General features: G+C 40.2%; 1 protein-coding gene across 2 annotated transcripts in view; it reads left to right on the top strand.

Annotated features, from left to right (window-relative positions):
• TBC1D4 (TBC1 domain family member 4) overlaps nucleotides 1-24,024 on the top strand; it is a 111,448-nt gene that overhangs the window by 47,413 nt on the left and 40,011 nt on the right. For both annotated transcript variants that reach the window (XM_065055965.1, XM_065055974.1), the window contains exons 2-4: nucleotides 16,847-17,449; nucleotides 18,826-18,915; nucleotides 22,517-22,621. In XM_065055965.1, the coding sequence (XP_064912037.1) occupies nucleotides 16,847-17,449; nucleotides 18,826-18,915; nucleotides 22,517-22,621 (798 nt within the window). The remainder of the gene's footprint in view (nucleotides 1-16,846; nucleotides 17,450-18,825; nucleotides 18,916-22,516; nucleotides 22,622-24,024) is intronic.

The raw sequence follows: 24,024 nt of genomic DNA, 5'->3' as shown, positions 1-24,024 counted from the left end.
GCATGTAAATAGTAATGAAAATTGTGTATCTGGTTTTTAACTGTGCTGGGTTAACTTTGACCAAGCAGCCAGACACCCACCCAGCTGCTCGCTCACACTCTACCAGGATGGAAGTGAAAATAGGGTGGAAAAGCTTGTGGATTGAGGCAAAGACATGGAGGTCACTTACCAGTTACCGTCATGGGCAAAACAGATTCAACTTGGGGGAAAATCAGTTTCCTTTATTGCCAATTAAAATAGGTTTGCATGTTGAGAAAGACAAAATCTAATATTTCTCCACCTGCCCTTTCTTTTCTGGGCTTAACGTCACTCCTTCATTTGACTCCTCTACTTCTTCCCCTACTTGAGCAGTGCAGAGGGATGGCATATGGGGGCTGGGGTCAGTCCATAACTGTTCCCCTTTGCTGCTCCTTCCTCTTCTTGCTCTTCCCCTGCTCCAGCGTGAGACCCCCATGGGCTGCTGGTCTCACTGGGAAAGCCTGATCCAGCCTGGTCTCCTCCAGGGGCTGTGGGGGCATCTCTGCTCCACACTTTGACTGAAGCTGTTCCTCTTCTCACCATGGTGTCTGCAGGGCTGTTCCTCACACTTTCTTCCTCACTTTGCCTGTGGCGGTGTTTTTTTGTTGTAGTTGTTCGGGTTTTTTTGGTTTTGGGTTTTGTTTTTGTTTGTTTTGTTTTGTTTTCTCCCCTTTCTTTACACAATTTTCCTCTGGGTGCCACCACCTTGGCCGATGGGCCCAGCCATGCCCTGTCCTGTGGTGGGTGGGTTGCAACCAGCTGCGTCCAGCATGGCACAGGCTTGGCCTCATCTCACTGCTACCCAAACATTGCCACCTACATCCAATACACCATCCAGTTTTTAATTAGCTGAGGGGGGTTTGTAGGCTCCTGAACCTGTTTTTTTGGAGTGGGAGGCGTGGTTAGAAGTATCTACTTTGAAAAGCAAACTTGAGGTCTTATTTATTTTGACATGTCCCTCTTCCCTGTATGCAGGATGCAGGGTTTCTTTCAGCCCTATAAGCTAATGTTGTAGGTCTTCTAATAATTCTAGTTGACCAGAGCTGGCATGAGGTTGCAACAGTGGAGAGTATTAAAGTTGAGGAAATTTAACTATTTGGGGGAAAACATAAAGGGTTTACATTTGTTCTGCAATTTTCAGTCAGAAAAGGGAAAAACAATACAACAACAACAAAACCCCCACACAAACAAAAACCACAAAGGAACTTCAACCAAGTGCTGGATCCCTCATTTATCCTCAGGCTGTCTCTTCCATCATCACATTTGTTTCGTCCTTTTTTGTCATCTGAGTCTGTCAAAGTACATGCAGGACTTAAGCACAGTACATTATTTGATTAGTTTTGTATTAATATGCTATGCAAGCAGCATCTGTCTAAAAGTGTTTAGTCCGTCGGCTGGTGCTCTTTCAGACTTGTGGTTGTGCGGAGGCTTTACTGAGCAGCTGCTGATTAAATCCAAGCTGAGTACACGAACCTGAAATTGGCTGTTTCTGCCCTAACCTGCAGTGCCTGTAATGGGCCTCAGGATGGATGGGTGTTCATGTCCTGGTGGAAGGATAAAGCTGCCTTAGCCCGGGGTGTTTCATCACAAAAGCATGGTGTGTGTTTTGCTAAATAGCGCAGGGTGGTGTTCAGATAAGCAGTGGAATTATATAAATACAGCTTTGTTCTTAATGTGAGGAAGGGACCTGTTATATTATAAAGAGCAGCTCCCTCCCCTGTTCAGTCTGCTAGATATTTTTAAGTTATCTAGAGACTTAAGAGCTCTGAAATGCCATTTTATGAGCAGCAGAATGAGTCTTACAGTGGCAGTTCTTAGTCTGTATTTAGGGACAGGATGGCCTGCACACAAAGCCTGTGAAAGTGCTGGGTAAAGCTGGGGTGGCAAAACTTGACAATTTTTGTAAATGGGTGTGTGGAAGTACGTCCTTGCGTTCTGCGCTTGTGAGCATCCAACTGGTAGAAATGTAACTGTGTCTGCAAACATTTGTATGCAGCTATAATGATACATAATTAGGTGTAAACACTTTTGGTGTGATATCTTGAGAAAATACTGGCGAGTGGTGGTGGGTAAGCTCTTCAGCATTTCGGATTCCAGGTACATCTATCTCTTCTTTCCCAGCTGTACAGAGGAACCCTTCTAAGGACCAGCCATTTGGGGGGGCCTCCCTCCTGGTAGGAGTTTTGTCTGTCGTCTTGGCACTGCTTGAGTAATTTTTGTAAATCTGGGGCTTTCTAATCGTGCTGCCTATAATGGTGGGGTAAGAAACACTTATGCTGTTTTGTCTGCTGCAGTTTTGATAGATGCTTGGGAGTTTCAGGGTTGACAGCAAATGCAATCTGCTTTTAGCAACTGGAGTTGCTTTCTCTTTTATCTCTTCCTCAAACTAATATCATGGCTTAACATATCAATCCTTGCTCTGAAGGCAGAACTCTGCTTGGTTTGAGAGGACCAATACTGTATCAATAATAATGTGCTCTTTCTGCTTACACATATATTACTGAGCTGTTAGCTGCATGAACCGTGATTTCAGCTGCCAAGTAGGTTTCTTCCAAGAACTACAGAATCCAAAGTTCTGGTGGTGTTAATATATTCAGTTTTACTTCTATTAATGTGAATCCCTATGAACTATATCTTCCTCTACGAATTTAATTTGACTTCTCAAATGAATTATGTGTTTTTCAGATTTTGCTGCTAGCTGACTATCCATATTAATTTCTGAACTTTTATAGTTCTAATAAAAATTCTCTTGATAAACTATGAATCTGTTACATCTGCTTCATTGTATCATAACTCTGTTTTGAAGTTACTTAACATCTTGCATAAATTAGGTATTTCTGAGAGCAAAACCACAGATATGTGCCAATGTGTATCTTTTACTAGCTTCAGCTCCCTGAGAGTTCATGAACAGATACTACAGCACCTGGGACTATGCCAGATGGTTTAAAAACTCCCTAGAGAATAATAAATCTAACTAGTGTTGTGTATTTCTGTCATGTTTGGGACAGCCCTTGCAGTTGAGATTTCTTTTTTTCCTCCCTGAAGTGTACCGATATCTTTTATATAGAAATGTATGGAATTCTTTTGTAAGCAGTTCTGGGTGTCAAGGCTGAAATTAGAAGGCATGTTTGCAAATCCTACCACACAAAAGGCTGCGACTTGGTGAGTAAGACATACCTTACCTTCCTAGATACGATGCTGGGAAGCACAGAACAGATATAGTACGAAATGTACTTGCTCTTATTGATACAGCTGACATGTTTCCTCGTTGGCTTTGCAAAACACGTTTCAGCCTTGACTCCAGTGAGAACAGAACATCCAGATATGACCAAGAATAAATTCCTGATGTAGATAATTCCCAGATAGGCTAAGCTTCCCCAGGGGAAGGAGAGTTGATGGGCAGGAGGAATGAAGCTCGCTCCTTGAGGGAGCTTATTTTCCAGTTTCTGTTAATAGTTACATGATCACTGCTAACTCCAATCAGCAGACTGACTTTCTGTTGCAGAAAGAAGTATTTCATAATCTGGGCTATTTTAAGTGAAAAAAAGCACAACCCTTCAGCTGTAGCATGATGAATCTGTGGATAAATTGAGTTTTAAGTTCATCAGTCCAGATAAAACTGCCTTCTTTTATGAAAAGACTCGGATGCTTATTTGTGAAACTTTTTACTTGAAGCTATCTCTTGCTTTGATTGCGGCTAAGCATGACAAGTAATACCTTAGCTGAAGTGATTTAAGAAACTCCTGTGGTAATCTGAAGAGAATGGGATTTATATTATCCTTCAAAGTAGCATTTAAATGTCGTGAGAATGCTGTTCTGTCAGTGGCAAAACCATTCTTCCCAACCCTCTCCCTGTTAGTCCAGAAATGGGAGTTTAGTTTCAAGGCTGGACAGGAGCAACGTTATGGGGATCGCCATGTTATATCTAAGCATACTTTTGACAGGCCCTGGGTATTGGTGCTGTGCTGCCCTTCTCCTGTCCATGCAGGGAAAATACCTTAATATATAAGTACCCAAGTAAGATGTGCTAATAGTAAGATATGCTAAGAGTACTACTAAGATGAAGATGCCGTCACAGAAGGTGAAGCAGTGTGGGCTTCAGTGTGCTTTAATAATGAACGTAAATTCCAGAAATCCTGCCTATGTTTGTGATTGTATTGCTAGGACACAATAAAGCCCATGCCACTCTTCCTATGAACGTTGTTAGCAATGTTAGCGCTAGTTAATGCAACCTGCCTGTTCTGCTTATCTGCATAGACTCAGGCCAATTCCAAAAGCTGTTCCCCTAAATCTTAAGTGTGCTGTCAGGCCGTGCTCTGCAGCTGCTGGCTCAGAAACATGTCATGTACCAGGCATACTAAGTTGAGAAAATGAAGATTAGTGGTACTGAAACAAGTAGTTTCTACCAGTAGCAATTAGTGAAGCACTGCAAAATTTACTTTGCCTGACATATATGAAAATGTTGCCTAAAAAAAAGCCAGAAACTCCCCATGTATCCTCCAACACAATTCCTTCCCATCCGTTTTGATTCTCTGTGTTCATCACCTATTGTGTTTTGTTCCTCACACAGTAACTGAGTGTTTTTATTTTCCCCTTTTCCCTGCAGTTCTACAGAACCCAGATTCATAATCAAAACAAAAGTCTCTCACAAACTTTATGGGAATACATGCAAATGGCCTCATGGGTCTTTATCAGACCCTTAGGTTATTGATCATGTGCATGACTATTGGTGTAAGAGTCTTGCTTTGTGAAGCTGTTCCTCTGAAAGGACCTTTACTGTCTCTTTGACTTATCTGTCTCAAAACTTTCTGGGAAAGCATTTCCTTTTCCGTTGCCCCTGGGTCTTGTGGGTTGGGTTTTTTATCATATTATTATTATTATTATTAACTGTAACTCTGTAGTTCTTTTGGAATTCCCCTGTGTAAAAGTAAAACAACCATGCACTTAATTGCTTTCAGCTGTTAAATCTGAAACACCCATTTAGCTATCGCCATATAAATTTACTATTGAACACCAAAACTAACTGTATTTCATTCTTTTTGTAACTAACATGAGCAGCTGATGAAATCTTTGTATTTTTAAGAGTTAGTGATTGACAAGATTAAGCTACCGAGACTAGCAGTGAGACTGGCACTTGATGTTTTATGGTGTGCTAGCTCTGCCTTCAGGCACAGTATTCATTATTCCTCTGCCCCCGTCCTGCAAAGCGGTGATTCAAGTCTTGGATGCTGGAGAAAGTCCAGTGAGGTGGAAGCTCCCTGCTCTGCCAAGCAGATGGGAATTTAGCATCTGGATCAATACAGCTTTGAAATCCTCTTCCGTTGTGTTTATGCCAGGGTTTTTTGCTGGTTGTTATCTGGGAAAAGTTAATTGTACTACCAGTTACTTGCGCATTTTATACTGTCACAGGGTAATGCAATTGCTCCTGTGAACTATGAGATAACCAGACAAGCTGGAACTTGTACAGGTGCGTGTTTCCAAAGTATTTGAAAACTAATGAACATTAGTTGGCCATGGGTAGAGAAGCTGTTGAAAGGCTGTTAGGTTGCAATCCACTACTTTCTACTGTGTATACACTGATATGGTACACTGATGATACACGCACGTATTTGTTTTTCATAGTTTCTTAGTGAATGTTCTTTTGACAAAAGGAGTATTGAACCCAACAGTAACTTTCTTAACTCCTATAGGGAGTCCAGTGGAGAGCTATGAAGATGATCAGGGGACTGAAGCATCTTTCTGATGAGGAGAGACTGAGAGGTCTGTTCAGCCTGGAGAAGAGAAGGCTGAGAGGGGATCTCATCGATGTTTATAAATATCTCAAGGGTGGATGTCAAGAGGAGGGGACCAGGCTCTTTTCAGTGGTGCCCAAAAATAGGGTGAGGGGCAATGGGCACAGACTTAGTGAAGCATAGAAGGTTCCATCTGACCATGAGGAGAAACTTCTTTACTTTGGGACTGCCAGAGCACTGGAACAGACTGTTCTGAGAGGTTGTGGAGTCTCCTTCTCTGGAGACATTCAAAACCTGGCTGGACACATTCCTGTGTGATCTGCTCTGGGTGAACCTGCTTTAGCAGGTGGATTGGACTAGATGATCTCCAGAGGTCCCTTCCAACCACAGCCACTCTCTGATTGTGTGATTCTTTGTGCCTCTGCTGCGGTGTCACATGCTGCTTGACACTGGTTTTGATATTCACCCTTCTATAAGCAGAGCCATTTTTAAGGGAAGTTTGTAGTCAAAAACCTCTGAACACTGCAGGCAAGAGTTTCTGGGAAAATATCAAATAGGAGAAGACCTAACTTCTTGGTTTCACTTCATTGAGGATCTTCCAGCCTCATTAAGGGAGCTAGAAGTTATTGCGGTGCCTTACTTTTTCCAGGCCAAATACGTAGACACCTGCTGGATCTCTTAGACTGAATAGAGTCTGTAATTTTTCCTGTCTCCCAGAAAAAAAATGCCGAATTACTAACCACTTACTGTCTTCTTGTTCCATCATAGAAGAGAAGGTGGTTGTTGTAGCAAATAAGTTATAAATGTGGTGGCATCCGTGGAAATCAGATGCAAGTGGTCTTCAGCCAGATCTGGTCTGATACGTTAGGAGTCATCATTATCTGCTGTGGAAGAGTCCTGAAACCTTGATCTCTTGGCTAGGGAAAAACAGACTTTCCGAGGTGTCTTCATTCCATAGTGAATCAACATGATAGTTCACCTTTTAAGTTAAAATCTCGAGAGCTTTTGTCTGAAACCACTGAATTAAAAAACTCTCACGCTTCCTTAAACATGGTGCGTAGAACACTTATTTCAGTCTTAGCACTTGCACCTTGAATCTGCTAAAATGAACTTCACTTTCTTCTGATCTGTGTTTGAGAAGTGGATAGTGACCATAAATGGGCAAAATACTACTTCAACTCTAGCTTTTGGGTTTTTTTTTTCCCCCAGAAGGAAATGAATGCAGAGAATGTATTAATTGTTTGGGACTGTCCATGTGACAGTCTTATCTCCTCAGGGAAACCCTTTTAAAAATAGCTTATATGTTAAATATGATGGAGTTCTTAAAACATCACCTTCTTTAATAAACATCTTCCTAGAAAATCAAGCACTAAATTAAGTTAAAAATGCAGAGTTTTCAGGAGAAAATTCTTAGTTTAAATCTGAATTTGTGCTTTTATAATTTGGAAAAACTTGGTTTGAAGCAGTTGGAAAGTTCAAGATGAAATGATGTTGCAAGCAAGCTGTACTTTGCTAAATCTTTCACTGGGAGCTATGTCCTGAACTTGTAAATAAGCTTTCCATATGCTTACATATGCTCAAAGTATATAGCTGGTAGGTGAATTGAGACTTACTAGTCTACATATTCAAAGAACATAAGGATCATCATGAGAGCTCTGTACTGACACTTCCTATGGGTTGCAAACTATTCAAGCAGAGAGAGTGAGGTGTATCTGAAAGGCAGAAAAGCATCAGTCTGGCATAAACATAGGAGCAAAATACTAAATGCAAGAACCTTCCTTACTTAATGTTCCCGTTGCGCTGTGCTGTCACTGCCATCACTGAAGTTCTTTGATATACCATAAAGTCTGCTTACGTACAAGTGTTAAAAAAAACACATCTGTTGTCTGCTCAGGCATCCAAACAATCTTGTAACTCTTACACATTCTTTCCCATTAAGTAACTTGATCCACCTTCTGTCGTTATATCACTTATTTGGATACTTGGCAAAGCAGCATCTTGGGCATGTGTGTAGCACACTGAACGTGTTAGGTGATCCACAAGTTTCCAGCAGCAAATTAGGTAATGTGATGGAGTTCTCTAAGCATAAGCTATATAACTGCGGTAGACTTTTTTTTCTGCTTGTTGACTGTATTAAAACGAAACAACACAAGGAATTCCTGGGTTGATCTCAAGGAAGAATTATTTTGAGAACTGAATTTTATTTAGTTCTATTTTAGCTTGTCTGACTAAAAATCTCTCCCCGCTTAGGCTGGTCTAGTGGTAGTCTTCAGCTTTTCCTTCAGCAGGAATATGTGATCTCCCCATGTGGCATGAGGTTGAATGTCAAAGTAACGTAAGTGCCTAGTTCTGTAGTTGTTCTTGAGAAACAAACCTAGTTGGGTCCTGAGCAGTCACCTGAAAAAAAAATACAGACTCTGTCTCCTGAAAGCAAAACTTTATTATATGCAATTCTATATGCAACTCTTTAATGGGTTTTTGGCTTGTTCCTCATGTGTGTTCAGCTGCTGTAAGCATTGGCTTTCTCTACTATACCTGTAGAGAATGCCAGAATTGTGAAAGCACTGGCTGCCAGGGCTGACTATCAGATTGAAGCTGCAAAAGCTGCTTTCACTGGGTCTTTTCTTTGCCAGCCCCTGTGTTCCAGCTTTCCTGCTACTGGGCTTGTGTTGTGTTAGCCCAGACTTGCAGCAGAATGAATCAGAGTTGAGAGCAGATGCTTATTACTGCCTGCTGAGAACCTGACTTTGTGTTTTCTGAACTGTATTTTTAGAAGTACACTAAGTGCAGGTGGATTATAGAAATGTTTAGCAATTTGGCTGTAATTCTTTTCGCTTTGGCTACAAATCCCCCTTATTTCTGTAAAACTGAAGACGGTCAGCTGATGGAGACAAATTCTGGTTTCTAAATGTTTCTAGCATAGGCTAAGTCAACAAATTGTTTGTGTGACTGCATAAATTGGATCACTCTGAGCTAGTCTTTTATCTCTTTGTTGGAAAGATACATTTTTAATGGTGAAAGCTGCTAAGTGGAGTACTGTCACCAGCATGTGAAACAGCAGATTGCTGTAGATGTAGAAGCCAGGTCTGGGTGATCAATGCTGTACTAACTGCATGGCACTAAAAACATTTATAGCAGTTAAAACAGTTGTGTGTTTTTTGTCTTTTTCTTCCCTCTCCCACCCTTCTTTCTGGTGAGAAGAGTCATTGATAGCTACACTTTGGCTGGTGCTTGGGTGTGTTTTTGCGTAAGATAAGAACTTTGCCTCTGTTGAATATGTGATACATAACAGGATGTGATATGTCACTTATTTTGTCTCTGTTGCTGTTTCACTGCTGTGGCTGGGTTCTCTTGCCTTGATATGCAGCTTTATGCTGAGAGCCGCGTCTGACTGCTGTACAAAAACTCCTGGTTTTTTCCTGGTGCTGCACTTGTTTCTAATGGATAGATGTCAAACTTCTTCAGCAACTAGCAAAACACGGGGTGTTGATTTCTGGTTGGTATCCTGTTTCTCTTTTGTTGATTTTTAAATATACACAACTGGATCATGAGTGGGACTCGTTATTCAAATCCAAGGCAGCATGCGTACTTCCAGACAGAAATGTTTGGCTTTGGGAGCATCACGGTTGCTGCACAGAGCTCTTGCTGTGTCGTGGTATTGCGAACCGAGCCCTGACAGCCCTTTGTGAGGGGGGGGGACGGTCTTTGTGCTCTCGCTTATCATTGCAGTCTGCTCCTGAGTCCTCGTGTTCATGACACCGAAGTGCCGTGACAGTTTTGCTTGGACATGTCTGTGCTTCTGAAACTGGAGCTCATGCCAGAAGGTACCGACCTCTCTTAACGTGCAGGTGTGGAGTTCATTCATCTCGTGTCTCTTTGCGTGGTGGAAAGGATCTGGCACTGCATCTCCCATGGTTGTGAAGTGAGAGGGGCCAAGCTTCTTCCTTGCTTTGGAAATAATTGCTTTGCTGGAACTCCTGTCATTAAGGAGCCTAATTTGCTAGGCATGTTTGTTAGATTAGTACTTCACAGACTAATGTTTATAAGCCTTATGGTATGAAGAGAGACTCTGCTTTGTTAATAAGTTCCAGACTGAAATTTTCCATGTTGATGCTAGAGACAAACTAACAAGAGCTGCAGCTTCTCTACACAGTGAAATTCTGTCTGGCTGTGGAAATAATGAGATACAGCAAGTGAATTTTGTTCTTTGCAATATCAGTAGCATTCAAGTCCTAAGTTTGGGTTAAAATTCGGTAATTACTGTGGGGTGCATTTGAATAATATTCTTCCAGCAAAATGGGAGCTCCACCTTTGCTCACTGTAGGCTATTGTAAACTCAAAGGGAGTATATTTTTTTTTTCAAATGCTTCAACTTCTGTCACCACTATACAAGAAAGCGTGCAGTATCACCATGGAGATACTTTGCCTGTTGCAGAGTTGTTATAAACTGTGCTGGTGTTATGCTGCAGTATGCATGATTTAGTAGGCTTGATAGCCTCTCTGTTTTGCAACTTCAAGATATTGGTGATAAACACCTCATAACTGAAGTGCTTTCTGGGGGTTTTAAGGCAGGGTTGATAAAGTCAGAATTAATATTTACAAAATGCTTGTTGCATGACATGAAAGTTTTAATTTAATGTTATATATCTTCGTCTCTTTGGTTTTAATCAAGTCAGAAGAGCTTGCATTAGTTACATCAGTTAAACTGATATTTCCAACATGAAAACACCTTCCTACATTGAACATGGTGATGTTTCTTGATGTGTAAGTAGAATAGTTCTTGGCACTCTTCACATGCACTTTGAAGAGTGTGCTACTAAAGCACAAGGAAGGTATTTGTTCCCCATTATATTTTGGCCCTGTTGTAGTTCTGATCACAAGGGACAGAACTGGATGGAGCCCATGAACTGCAGAGCTGGAATTAGCAGATCTAGGGTATTAATATATCTGTCTTCTAGCCAGGGCTAAGTGCTGCAGCCTTATTCTATGCTAGCTGGCCAAGTGGGTGATACACTACAGTAGCTCTTAAGGTCTAGACCCAAGGTCACAGGGGAGGTGGGGCAAAGGGTAAGATGCAAATATAATTGACTGAGGGACCATTTGTTTGAAATTGGTGCTGTCATTAGTTTACTAAAACTCTACTGTCTGTAGTAGACAGAGTTTGTGACAGTGTAACACCTACCACACTTCTCATGTTGTATATTCGGAGCTGAATCGTACTGTAGGTGGTGCAGAACTTGACCAGTACCGTCTGTTATGATTTGAGTACAGCTACCTTTGCTTATTGAATCGCCACATATTGGATCGGGTCTAATTGGGTGAAGAGTGATTCATACAATATTGTGCTACTTGAGTCTGAATGATAAATTTAATTTGGATTCCCAAGTATTGTTTGTTTGTTTTTTCGTCCTTAATTACACTTACTAGCTTTATCCCATTTCCATGGAGTGAAATATTGCCTCTAATGTTATTATGAAACTCTTCTTACTTGCTTTTTAACTCATTCTTTTATGTTTGTTTCAGTGGTTTGTGTCTTTGTTTGTTTTGTGGGTTTTATTTTTGTTTATTGCTTTTGGGTTTGTTTTGCTCTCCTCAGCTGAGTTTTGGAGTATTCCTCACAATGAGGAACAGAACTGGTATCACAGATCTAGTCTTGTACTTCTCGTGCCCACTCCACTGTCCATCCTTGTCTTTTTGGCCTCTTGCATTTGTGGAGGTTTTGGTACAGGCCCTGAAGAAGGATCTCTGCTCATCTGAGTTCTCTTGGTTCTATTCAGAGATTTAGGAGTTACTATGAGCACTGTTTCAAGGGTCTTAAAGTTCACATGCCACTGTTGTCTCCTGACAGGCATGTGCAGCTCTTGACATGCTGGATGGAAGGAAAGCTCATCTGAAACTCTTATCTGCATTTTGTTTGGTATCAATTTATTAAAACCTGACAGAGTTCAGTGTGCCTGTAACTGTATAAGCATAAAGTAGGTCACTGCTGTACTAGAAAAAGCTTTGTGTGCTGTTCCAACGTATTTGAATACGCATGTTGGTTACTCCTCTCATCTAGATAATAAAACATATCTATCTGAAGCTTGTCAGGATTTTTGTTTGTTTTTCTGAAAACTTCTCATTTTTTTTGCCTGGTGGCATATGTGCTCCTGGGTTTTAGCTCTTAAGGACCTTGCAGATCCTATTTTAGAGCTCACCCTTTTCTTCTCTTAACCATTTAAAGTAAGAAGTTAATAGACTCCTTACATTCTGTGGTCAGTAGATACAATATGTTGGACAATTAACATTTAGAATGTCAGATTAAGGTGCTTATCAAGTTAATTTGTATAGATTGGGAATTTGTCTGTCTCTAACAAGCTTGTATTGTCCTATCACTGTACTTTTTAAAAAGTAATAGTCTGCTGCTCCTCAACAGTTTAGGGAAGCTTAATGAATAATACCTATAGGCATGGCCTTCATTACACTTTTGTTTTCTCCTTCGGGTTTGAGAACTGCTGTCCTGGTGTGGCACCATTGGCTCCTGCCTTTCTGCCTGAGGAGCCCTCTGCAGCTCCTGTCAGGACGTAGTTATCCTTTTCCTCCTTTGCCCAGCAGTACTCATAAAAGGGTGATAGGCTCCTAGACTGTGGGACTTGGGAGAGGCAAAGCACAGGAAAATCCAGGTTTCTGGCATTGTCCCGTCTGTGGCACCGCTTGCTTTCTTTGGGCTGGATGTGTTCCTCTCTTACCCTGCAAATACACTGCCTGTCCCCCTCTGCTCCAGGCTCCTTTTTTGACACAACTATCTTCAGGGCTTGACAACAAAAATTTGAGGTTGCATCTGGAGTACTGCATCCAGTTCTGGGCTCCCCAGTTTAAGAAGGACAAGGAATGACTGGAGGGAGTCCAGTGCAGAGCTACAAAGATGATTAGGGGTCTGGAGCATCCTTCTCATGAGCAGAGACTGAGAGACCTGGGTCTGTTCAGCCTGGAGAAGAGAAGGCTGAGAGGGGATCTCGTCAGTGTTTATAAATGTCTCAGGGTTGTGTGTCAAGAGGATGCGACCAGACTCTTCAGTGGTGCCCAACAGCAAAATGAGGGGCAATGGGCACAGACTGAAGCACAGGAGGTTCCATCTGAACATGAGGAGAAACTTCTTTACTTTGGGGGTGCCAGAGCACTGGAACAGGCTGCCCAGAGAGGTTGTGGAGTCGTCTTCTCTGGAGACATTTAAAACCCACCTGAACACATTCCTGTGTGATCTGCTCTGGGTGAACCTGCTTTAGCAGGTGGGTTGGACAAGATGATCTCCAGAGGTCTCTTCCAGCCCCAACCATCCTGTGATTCTGTTAGTGTGTTAAACAGATTAATTACTTAAATATTTTAAGGATTTATTTTCTTTATATACAGGTGGATGCTGAAAAACTATGCGATAACTCATTAAACTGATTTTTCTCTCCTGTAACAGCTGGTAGATATGTCCAGGAGGATCTGCAATGTCCCCGTGGGTTTCAGGAATAAGAATCCTCATTGTCATTCATGGCTGCTTAATTTCATGAGACTGCTGCAGGGTAATATTAGAACTTGGAAACATATCAATAAGTTTTGAATGTTTCAGGAGGCTGTCTTCTTAAAATTACTAAACTGATTTCTAAAGTAGTTAAGCAGTTTTATCCTGTTAATTCAGTATTTTGAAATCTCCATTCTGCTTACTATCGTATTGTCTAACTTTGCCCAGAAATTTCAACGTGAAATGGTAATAAGTTAATATCCAAATTCAAAAAGTTACACAGTGTTGATGGTGACACTTTTGTGACTGGGGCGTCTTGCTGTACAGAGGAGCAAAATGTCAAAAACCAATTCTATATGCCAAAGAAATGTGTAAAAAGCCACACTGGGGTGGTTGCTATGCTTGATAATTGTGTAACTTTTCCTGTATCTTGCATTTTGGGAAAATATAGATGCAAACTCTTGTTTAGACTCCACTTGATCCCAGTTACAGTTTTTGCCCAAAGTCAAAACATGGAATGAAAATTTTGTAATCTGATCAGGTGTGTCTCAGATGGCAGTGGCGCTTGGTTCTTGATAAGGTTGTGTCACTCTAGAAGTGAAGAGGATCAGGCCTAACAGTACAGGCTGGCACATTGTCAGTCATTGGGCACATTGTCATCATTGTACAGTTATTCCTGCACACTAAAGATCAATAAAATACATATGTATGACTAATTGCTTAGCAATGTTAGTGTCTGTCTTGCATCTTATATTTGGGGCTGTTTTTCACACCATACTATCTAGAGAATTCGTGAAACCACCAACAAGCATCTGGAACTGGTTCTGGACATTCTGACAGATATTTCTTATCGATTGCGATATCCCTGTATTACATTGTTTTCATCTATATATAAGAAAAGTATTGTTAACCATGGGAATTAAGTGGATCTCAGTTTTCCACCTTGATTTATCACTTCTGTGGATAGGTAGAAGAACAGGAAAAAAGTGGATATTGATGAGAGTGTACTCTAAAAAGTAACATAGCTTGTAAAAAAGCTTGTAAACAAAGCAGGGAATAAGGGTTAGTTGAAGCAGTATGAGCTGAAACCTCTGTTTTAATGCTGAGGTCCCTCTATGCTGAAGTGAAAATCCTGTAGCAATTCATGTGGTAGATAGGAGCTAAAGCTATACAAGGAGCAGGGATTGTGAAATAGTATTTGTCACTGGAATACTAGTGTGTGAAGAGCATGCATGAGTTGGAAAAGATGCAAATAAAACCAAGTGATAAATAGCAGGATGGTAGGGTGTGGTTTGTTTTGTTTTCAATAGAATTGCAGATACTTAAAACTCTGTGTGTATGCTTGTGGGGAAAATCTCTGAGAGAGGAGGGGATGGATGGGGGATCCTATTGTGGTAGAGTTGGTAGTGCCTTATCCTCAGCCTATCTGCACATTAACAGATCAGGGAGGGAGGCATAGGATGTGTTAGGAGGCTGTTGACTGTTATTAGAAAGACTTAGGAATTTCTTCTCCAGTCTTTCATGTTAAAAGTGATGAGCAAGTGGCAGAACCCAGTTATTGGAGTAGAAGTGGCAGTACACTTTTAAAAAAATTCAAATTGCCAATTAAGCAGCTGATGTTGTTTATTCTAGTTGACTGCATGTAGAATTTACGCATTTTTTTATAGAATTATCATTTGCCACTGTACTTTGAATAGAAATACAAGTGAATTTTCCTGTTCTGGATTCTAACAAGGGAAATGTTAATTAAAAGACAGCTAGCTTGTGAATCTTGCCAAAATAGAGAGCTAAGGGATTTAAATTCTAGAGCTCCTTTAAGCGTAGACTATAGAAAGAATACAAGAACTGATAGGTAGAAAAAGAGCTACATCTTGGAATATGAACCATCATGTATAAAGTGACAATTGTCCATGTCCAGCTGAGCTGGCATGGCCAGGAGGAAATGCACCTTGGGCAGTGGTAAAGCAGCCTGGTAGTGAGGGCTAGTGGAGGTTAAATACACTCTAGTATCTGTGTCATGTCAAGACTAACTTTTAGCCTCACTGAAAACTGAGATGATGATGACATCTATAGGGCTGAAAGCCAAACGGTCAGTAGATCTTAGGGTAATTGAACTTCATTTTGCAATAAACGAACTGGAAGCAGATTTGAGTTGAATGCCCAATGGATGAGGAGTGTGCAATGGAAGACGGGGATTAAGATGAGGTTATTTTCCACTATGACTTGCAAAAGTGTTGGCATATGAGATCATTGCCTCATTAGCAAGTTGCAACTGGTATCATTTGACTGAAAGGAAGAGATACTGTAGGGAGCGTGGATTATTTGCTAAGATGTGACTTTTAGAGGTTTTTTTTTTTTTTAATAAAAAATACTTTGAAACAGATAATCAAATATTATAGATATGGTAGGGGTAGGAAGCTGTCTGGAATACAAAAGGTATTTATAGATTGCATTGGATTAGGTAAGTGTTGAGAACCAATTTATTTTGCTAAGAAAATCAAATAGATATTTTCTCTTGGTCACTACTTCCCCAGTGCATGTAATGTGGTGCCATTACTTATCCTTCCAGAGGAGATGAGACCTGGTGAGAACGAGGTCTGGTTAAGCAGAGGCAGGTACTGTCAAAAGAACAACTAGAACTACCCTGATCTGCAGTCAGTAAAGTTGGACAAATCCTTGTTTTCTTTAGTAAAGGCAAAATGAAAAAGGAGCTTGCATATGAAATATGTCGATATCATAGCATTGTTGATTGAGGCAGACATCTTCACAAGGTGGTTGAGGTAAGATGGAAGAAGAACCAGGTGGCCTTAAAAGACTGGGTAATATAGGACTGAAATTGAGAGTTTCTGCTGGAGATGTGCAGTTTGGTGCTACAGAATATAGTGGGAATCTGTAGGTAGGAATGATGGAGGAGAAAAGCAATTTGGGTGTGTTGCTTAATCGCAAGATGACTGAGCCAGTGGGGAAGTGTGACCTTAAAGTAATCTACGCCATAGGAAGGACGGGATGAGGTTTTTGTAGTCTATCATAAACGAGAACTAATACAATTGTACATGGTATTTCAATATAATTTCTGTATGCTTGCTACCTGTATTCCAAAAATGTCAGTTGAAACTGACAGGTATTGCTGGTCTCTTTTTCACAAAGCTTTTTCTTCAACTCTCCTAAGAATGGAATATCTGTTTCTGCAAAACAAAAACAAAGAAACAGTGATAGCCCTATACAAAATACATCAGCAAGAGGCACTGATTTGGGAAAAGGGCTACAGAAAAGAGAAGGCAGTCTCAGTGTAAAAAAAAAAAAAAAAAAAAAAAATAAAAAGAATAGTGACCATTTGTCAGTAGACCTTCTGGTAATTTAAAACCTTTTGTTCTGAAACAGGTTCCAGTAAAAAAAAGAAATAGAAATTATTTGTTTTGCTTCCACTGCATGAATTGTCTATACAAATTTTAGAATTGACGATTTTTATATTGTCAGCCAAGAAGCTAGTGGCGCTCTACTGAAGAGATAACTTGTGTAAATACTTACATTAACAAATGTTTGATGTATCACTGTCTGTGCTGTCTCCTTTGTGACCTCTAAACAGACCTTTCAAACTGTCCCTCAGGTTCCCGATGTCATCAGCAGCATAAGACAGGTCTCCAAAGCAGCACTGAAAGAAGATGCCAAACCAAGTAAGGATAGTGAAGATGCCTTCTACGACTCTCAAAAATTTGAGGTCTTGTACTGTGGAAAGGTGACAGTGGCTCACAAGAAAGCACCCTCCACGCTAATTGATGACTGCATTGAGAAATTCAGCCTTCATGAGCGCCAGCGCCTGAAACTATTAAACGAGCAGCGGAATAACGAGTCAAGTTTGGACTTACCCCTGTGCGAAGGAAACGCGCCAGCTTCTCCATCAGATAGCCCATTTGAGGAGCTGGACAGCCCAAATAACAACACAGGGCATGCTGCAATGTTTACAATCGGCAGCCAGACCAACTTAACCAACCTGGCCAGCACTCGCGGCTCCTTCCCAGAACGAATTTTAGAGGACTCTGGCTTTGATGAGCAGCAAGAGTTTCGCTCCCGGTGCAGCAGCGTCACTGCAGTTATGCAAAGAAAGGTTCATGACACAAACCTAAAAGTACAGCCGCGCAGAAGACACGCAAGTGCACCCAGTCATGTTCAGCCCTCTGACTCGGAGAAGAACAGGACGATGTTGTTCCAGGTGTGTGCTAGAATGAGCAATTTCTGGTTGGTTTTGTACCATATCTTCCCCTGTGCAGTTTGAAGCTGAGACAAGTTTTACAACATAAGTAGTATGGATCCAGTGAGATTTCATGATATTTCATAAATATTCATGTATCTGTTCATAAATTATTGGAGCATAAGTAGCTGAACTTTCTTAAGGAAGTCACCTGAACTCATGAGCTCAGGTAAATTTTAAGAAAAAGGAGTTACTTATGGAGTAATTAATTACAGAAGCAGTTTCTAGGGAAATTATTATTTTATATACAGTCCTGGTTCATCTGTATTGGTGAGATCTGGGACATAGCTGAAAAAAAAATGCATATTCTTTCAAAAAGAGAATTGATGAAGACTTCCATGTGAACAAATCCTCTTTTTTTTTTGTGCAATTAAAAAGAAGCTCGCAACTTCACATAAGGCTTTCACAGCCTTATGTTTGAGCCAGCTGCTTTATGAAAACTTGTGCTGATGTTCACCTTGTCTTTCCCAGATGAGTACTCAAAGGTCTCTGCACTGAAGGCTTCTTCCTTCAGATGCCATGGTTATTTCTTCTCTTGCCCGAAGTGCATTTGAGCTTGTATTGAGAAAACAAAAGGACACTTAAAGGAGGTGACCCGTAAAAGGAAAGATCTTTGGACCTTAAAATAACACGGGGCTAAATGCCTGGGTTTTGTCTTTCCAATTGCTTTAAAGATCATTCTTGCCTTCTGTTCTTTTGGGGAAATGCTAACTGAAGTGAGAATGCATTGCCCTTTAGAAAGCCACAGCTATCACTAGTAATGAAAAGGATTTAACTGAGAAACTGCCCAAGCTCTGTGGAATAAGTTCCATATGCTTGAGCAGCAGTTTGGGAAAGCTGAAAGATAGCTTGCTGCAGAGCGTCCTCTTTCTCATCTGGAATTATGACAAAAACAAAAATATCACCTTAAGATCAACGTAGTTTCTCATCTGATCGATGGTGTAGTTTAAAAAAAAAATCCACTAATTCTGGTTTTTATTGCAGCTTTTAATTTAGCCACATTGTTTACTAAAGGTTTTAGTATTGTCTGTCAAACATGTGATCTTTGGACCAAAATAACTTGAAAAGAAAAGGGAGGGGGGCAAAAGAAGAAACAAAACCCTGTCTTCTTTCCAAGTCTTTTTCCTATTCAACCAAGTGTACTGTTCTTGCTGAAATGTTCTTACTCAACGTGGGCTGAATTATGGCACTCTTGTTCCTGCTGAGTAAGCAGTTGTGCTGAAGGTGCTCTATGTGAACAAGAAAGGGCTAGATTGTGACATTTTTGTTGCTGTTAATGTTGTGCCTCCAAGACAGTCATAAAATAGATTTATTTTTCTCCCCCCACCCTGTCCCAGGTTGGAAGGTTTGAAGTTAACCTCATCAGTCCAGACACTAAATCTGTTGTGCTTGAAAAGAATTTTAAAGATATTTCCTCATGTTCTCAGGTAAGTGTTAATAAGAAGCAACATGTAGATCACCAGAAGAAAAGGAATTTATTTGTTCTTTGGCTGGGTTACCTTGTTCATCTATAGGCAGGAGAAAAAATGTGGAATTCTTTTCGAGCATTCTGTGCTGTTTTCCCTTATTCAGTCTCAAAAGCTTTTTTTAAACAGTTTATCCGATATAAATTACCATGAATGAAAGTAAATAGCTGTTTTACCCCACTGGCTCCTTAATTACCAAAAAATCCACCAAACACAGTGGAGACAGAGTGATTTTTGAGCATTTGTAGCTAGTGTATATATAAATCCTGCACGAAGTTTGATGCATTGGCTTCTTTGGGGCATACAGCTGAAGAAATGAGATGTTAAACTGTGATTGCTTCGTGAGCACTTTCAGCAAACTTGAAGTGCAGATTTGCCCTTACAAGAGTGAGAACCGAATCAGGGCTTTTGCTTGTCTGGTAGCAGTTTCAAGTAGATACTGCACAAAAATAACGCAATGTCTTTCCCAAAGAGCTTAAGTACAGAAAGGATGAGTTCAAAATAACCATTCTGAGGTGTGGTGGTGGCAACCTTGGTCATTGGTCAGAAAACAAGGTATGAACTGTTTTGCTTTGGGAGAACATTTGGTGTAATTTTGGAAGTAGCTTACTCTCTGTTTCAGGTGCTCTGAGTGTTCTGCCTCTGAGCAGCTAAGTGCATGAAAGCCTTTGAAATCAAAGGAGAAGAGCAGCAGATCAACCCTCCAGAAAAACAGCAGTTCACCTGCGTTATTTCTTCTGGAGAATATGGCAATAGATGAACCTAGCTATGTCAAGTAATAAATAAATGTGTCTTATAAAGTTAAATGGCAGGGCTGAGTGATTTACCTTTCTATCTTGCTATTATTCAGCACCTGTTGCTTCTGGTACTTTCTGCTTTGAGGTCTTGGTTTATTATTACCTTCTTTCATTCGCTATGCACATGTATCATTTCAGGCCTCCTTAAACATTATTATTTGAGTTCAAAGTACACTTCCTGGCATGCTCTAAACCTGTATTTCACTCGCAAGTGCTTTCATTTTTATGCTAATAACAAATCTGCTCTTGCATGACTGTGCTACAAATGCTAATACAAATAAAGAACTGGTCAACGCTTGTAACTCAAGTGGAATCTTGAGCTGCCAACTGAAACTCTAGGCCCTTAAATCTGCTGTTTAACTGCAATTTATATTACTCTTGGTAGGAAAAAAGGCAAATGCAAATCTAGAATTGGACAGCATAAAACAATGATGTATTAATAGCTTTATAATAAATACAGATCAAAGAGATTCTTGAAGCAGTGGTATGGAAAGGAAAATTTGTGGACAGCTGGAGTCTTCTCCTGCTTTGTGGGTGTACCAAGCTGAATAAAAGTGACACTTCAGCTTTAAATACTGAGCTCCTGGGTTGCATGTACATACTGGTAATAGTCAAAGAAAGCAGTTCTAATCATGGACAACCTTTGTTCTGCTGACTTTAAAGGATGGTGGAGGCTAGCAAGACCATGGCAGACCTTCAAGGCCTGGCTTTTCTTCCATAAAATAACTGCATACAATAGTTAGGTAATGCTGTGTGTTGGGCTTTGGAGGGGGAGTTTTTCACCCCACCTCTTGACTTTCATTTGGAACAAAGCTTTTGCTATTTTGCATGCTTGAATAACACAAATAGTCACTAAAAATACTGTGAGGTGGTGGGTTTTTTTTTTGTTAGTTTTTAATGCAAAACTGCTACTTCAGAGAAGTCAGGGATTTTTCAATGTTCAATAGAGGTGAAACATTAATTTGTTCAAGATGAAGAATTTGGTTGCATAAACCTCACCAGTGCTTCTATTGAGAACTCTGTGCTAGCCACAGGGCTTCTCTGTTGTGGATTTATAAGGCATTGATTTACTGCGTATTGTGAGACTACAGCTTGGGAAAGTTTGTTCTTCTAAGCTTTACAAACAATGGAAAGGAGATGTTCTCTTCAGCTTGTGTTACTGATTCTTTGAGTCTGGTCTAATAAGCGTATTTTTATTCTGTAGCTTAAGTATGGTTGATCTGCTGCATTCAATTCATTATCTTCACTCCATATAATTGTTAAAGCAGCAAATACAGTTGATGATAAACCCCTGTGTAAGCTCAGGTGTTGGACAACTGCACAAGTTTTCTTGTTGCAATGTTGCTGACCTTGAAGGAACCCAGAACAACATCTTGGCTCTTTTGGCATGGCAAGCATGGCCACCCTTTTAAAGAAAAGTGGTGGAGTTCCTGTTAATTGAGGAACGTACTGTGCTATTTACACTTCACTTGTGCAAGTGCCACGTCCATCTCCCCCACAAATGTTCTCCTGTGGGGACTGAGAAATTGGACAGCGGTAAAATTGTTCAGGCACTGTCAGCAGTGAGGGAACTGGCATCTCACCAAACCACCTTAAGTAAATATGGTTTCCTTGCAAAACAGAGAACAACATTTCACTGTTCTGTAGATCAACATATGTGTATACATCTGTTTTATTATGTGGTGTCACAGGAGGATGGGTTCAATTAAGTCAGGATCAGTGTGGGCTATGTTAAACTAATGCCATTTGTGCCATCTTAGATGTCTTCTGCAGCTTTCTTAAGTTTTGTTTAAGTAGCACAAAGGTAACTTTTGGAATTTTGGTTCTAAAAACTACAGCGTGTAGTGACAGTATGTTCAGTCTGTCACGTAGTGCGTTACCGATTTTGTCTAGAGTGTTTTCTGTAGTGACAAGTTGTTTTGCCTCCTCCCCTCTCTTCCAATATAGGTGTTTTCTTTGGAGATGGATCCAAGCAACTGAGTTCTGCTTTCTGTTGTATTTGAACTTGAGGAATTAGGCCTTCTCTTGGAGAAAATTTACTTTTACCATACTCAGATGATAAAAACGTTGGCAAAAGCTGTATCAGTAGTGAGTCATGTTCCATGAATTGAGACTGAGAATATAGTGATTCTTAGGAAGCAGCTCTCTTTGATCTTCTTAGTGGTGTTTTTAACAAGGCAGCATTCTCTGTCAAGCAGTTAGACTGGGATCGTGAAAGAAAACATCAGTAATAATGTGTAGTAAGTCTTGAAACTTCTGGTATATAACTCAAAGAATTTTTTTAAGAATTTGGTTGGAATTCTGCATGTCACCGCTCACTCCCTGCTCTTTTTGCTGTACTCCAAACTTGTATTACAGGAAAGTGAAGATCTGTTGCTACTTTGATGCTAATCTAGTCCCATGTTTTAGTGTGGGCTCATTACATCATGTTTTCACAGCAAAGGCAATTTCAAATGTAACCTAGGACTCTTGTTCGCTTCCCTGAAAATCCAGTTTTTCTAATGTAAGAAATTCGGGTCCGGGTCCATTGCTGTATAACTTTTGTTTTGATTGTGTAAAGAGCTTTATATAACATTTAAATGCAAAAAAAAAAAATAAAATATAATTATTGTAGTTATAAAATAGATCATTGGAAGCATGCATTTACAGTTTCTTAGATCTTTGTGTCAGCAAGTGTTGGAGTCTGGTAACTATTTTTAGGATCATTTTGGAAACTAAACCTGTTCATAAAATAGTCCACTAATGTTGTTTCTGAACTCTTTTAGGGTATAAAACATGTTGATCACTTTGGCTTCATTTGCCGGGAATCTGTTGAACCTGGGTTAAGCCAGTATGTTTGCTATGTGTTCCAGTGTGCAAATGAGTCTCTGGTGAGTATTTATTAATGATCCTATCCTTTTCATCAGGGGATGACTGAGATGTTTCCCAAACCATGGGAGTCTCTGTTATTCTGCTGTGTCAGCTGAGCCTCAGTGGTTGTGTCTTCTCAGGTGTGAGACCTCAGCTGTGAATATGAAAACATGCAATAGGAAATGTGTACATTCTGTTCATATACAGCCATATCCCGGTATTCTACTGATGCATACATCAATAACAGATAGAAAAAATCCAGATGGATGAGTCCCCGCATGCAGACTGTGAGCGTATTTGCACTCTATATTTGATAGTAACTCTTGCATTTCTAATTGTTGAGACACTTGGTTCCCCATCAAACATGTAATTCCATGTATTGAATCAGAAACAGCTGATAGTAAAACCTCAATGTACTTTTCAGGGTAGGGTTTAAACTACTGGCCTGATTCTGTATGTGTCTTTAGCTTCCATGCAGCTTTATCATTTTCCCTGTAGTCTATTTTGCTCCTCAGGAAAAGAAAGTAGCATCTCATCAGAGAAAAACAAAAACATAATATGTGTGGATGTAACTATAAAACAGTCCATTGTATCAATCAACTGAAGTTCTAGGTGCCACTAATTTAACTGATACGGGTAGCTTAATGATGTGAGACGCATACAGGAAATAATTTTGGCTACTACATTTTTATTTTAAAGCTAAGATACTTTCGAGGAAGTTGGTTTCTGTTCCAAAACATACTTGTTCCTGATGGCTGTGCCAACAGCTACTATCTCTTTCTCAGCTAACCTTAAAAATTGCTCTACTAGCTAGCTGAAAATGTAATTTGTCAATCCACTGACTAGTTTGAGAGTGAATAGATTCACATCAATAGGAGTTCAAACAGCAGACAAACAGCCCTGGGTGTACAATGGTAGCTGAGGCTGCTCTTTGATCAAAATGGGAGCTTATTATTAAATTAGCTCTATCTTTATACTAGCAGAAAATGTTAAATCTGACCTGTCAATAAATCTGACCACGCATTAATAAAAGGCTTAAAATATGGTGTATAGAGAAACCATGTATTTATGTACCTCTTTACATATTCTAGTACTGATCCGTGTGGGTACGCCCACATTACAATATGAGATGAACATTTCTGAGCTACTTTCAGCTGCAATCACCGGGACCCCAGTGACAGTCTGACTGTGGCAGGGCAGAGCTGTAAAACCTAATGCTTTCTGGTTTCTGTGCCACCAGGCAGGCTGTGTTGGTCGTCTTGTGTAAATTTGCTTTAAACATAGCTACAGTCTGTGCTGCAGTTCTCATTATTTTAGTGTAGTCAGAATCCATATGCTTAGCGCTGTTCCGTGGGTCTTCCATTTGAGAGGCATTGCTGCCAGTTTTTAAAAATGATCATTCTATATTTCAAGTCAGATATTC

This window comes from Columba livia, chromosome 1 (genome assembly GCF_036013475.1).
Source record: "Columba livia isolate bColLiv1 breed racing homer chromosome 1, bColLiv1.pat.W.v2, whole genome shotgun sequence".
In the NCBI taxonomy this organism is placed as follows: domain Eukaryota; kingdom Metazoa; phylum Chordata; class Aves; order Columbiformes; family Columbidae; genus Columba; species Columba livia.
The sequence above is the reverse complement of the archived record's forward strand: the minus strand, read 5'-3'. Positions and strand labels throughout refer to the sequence as shown.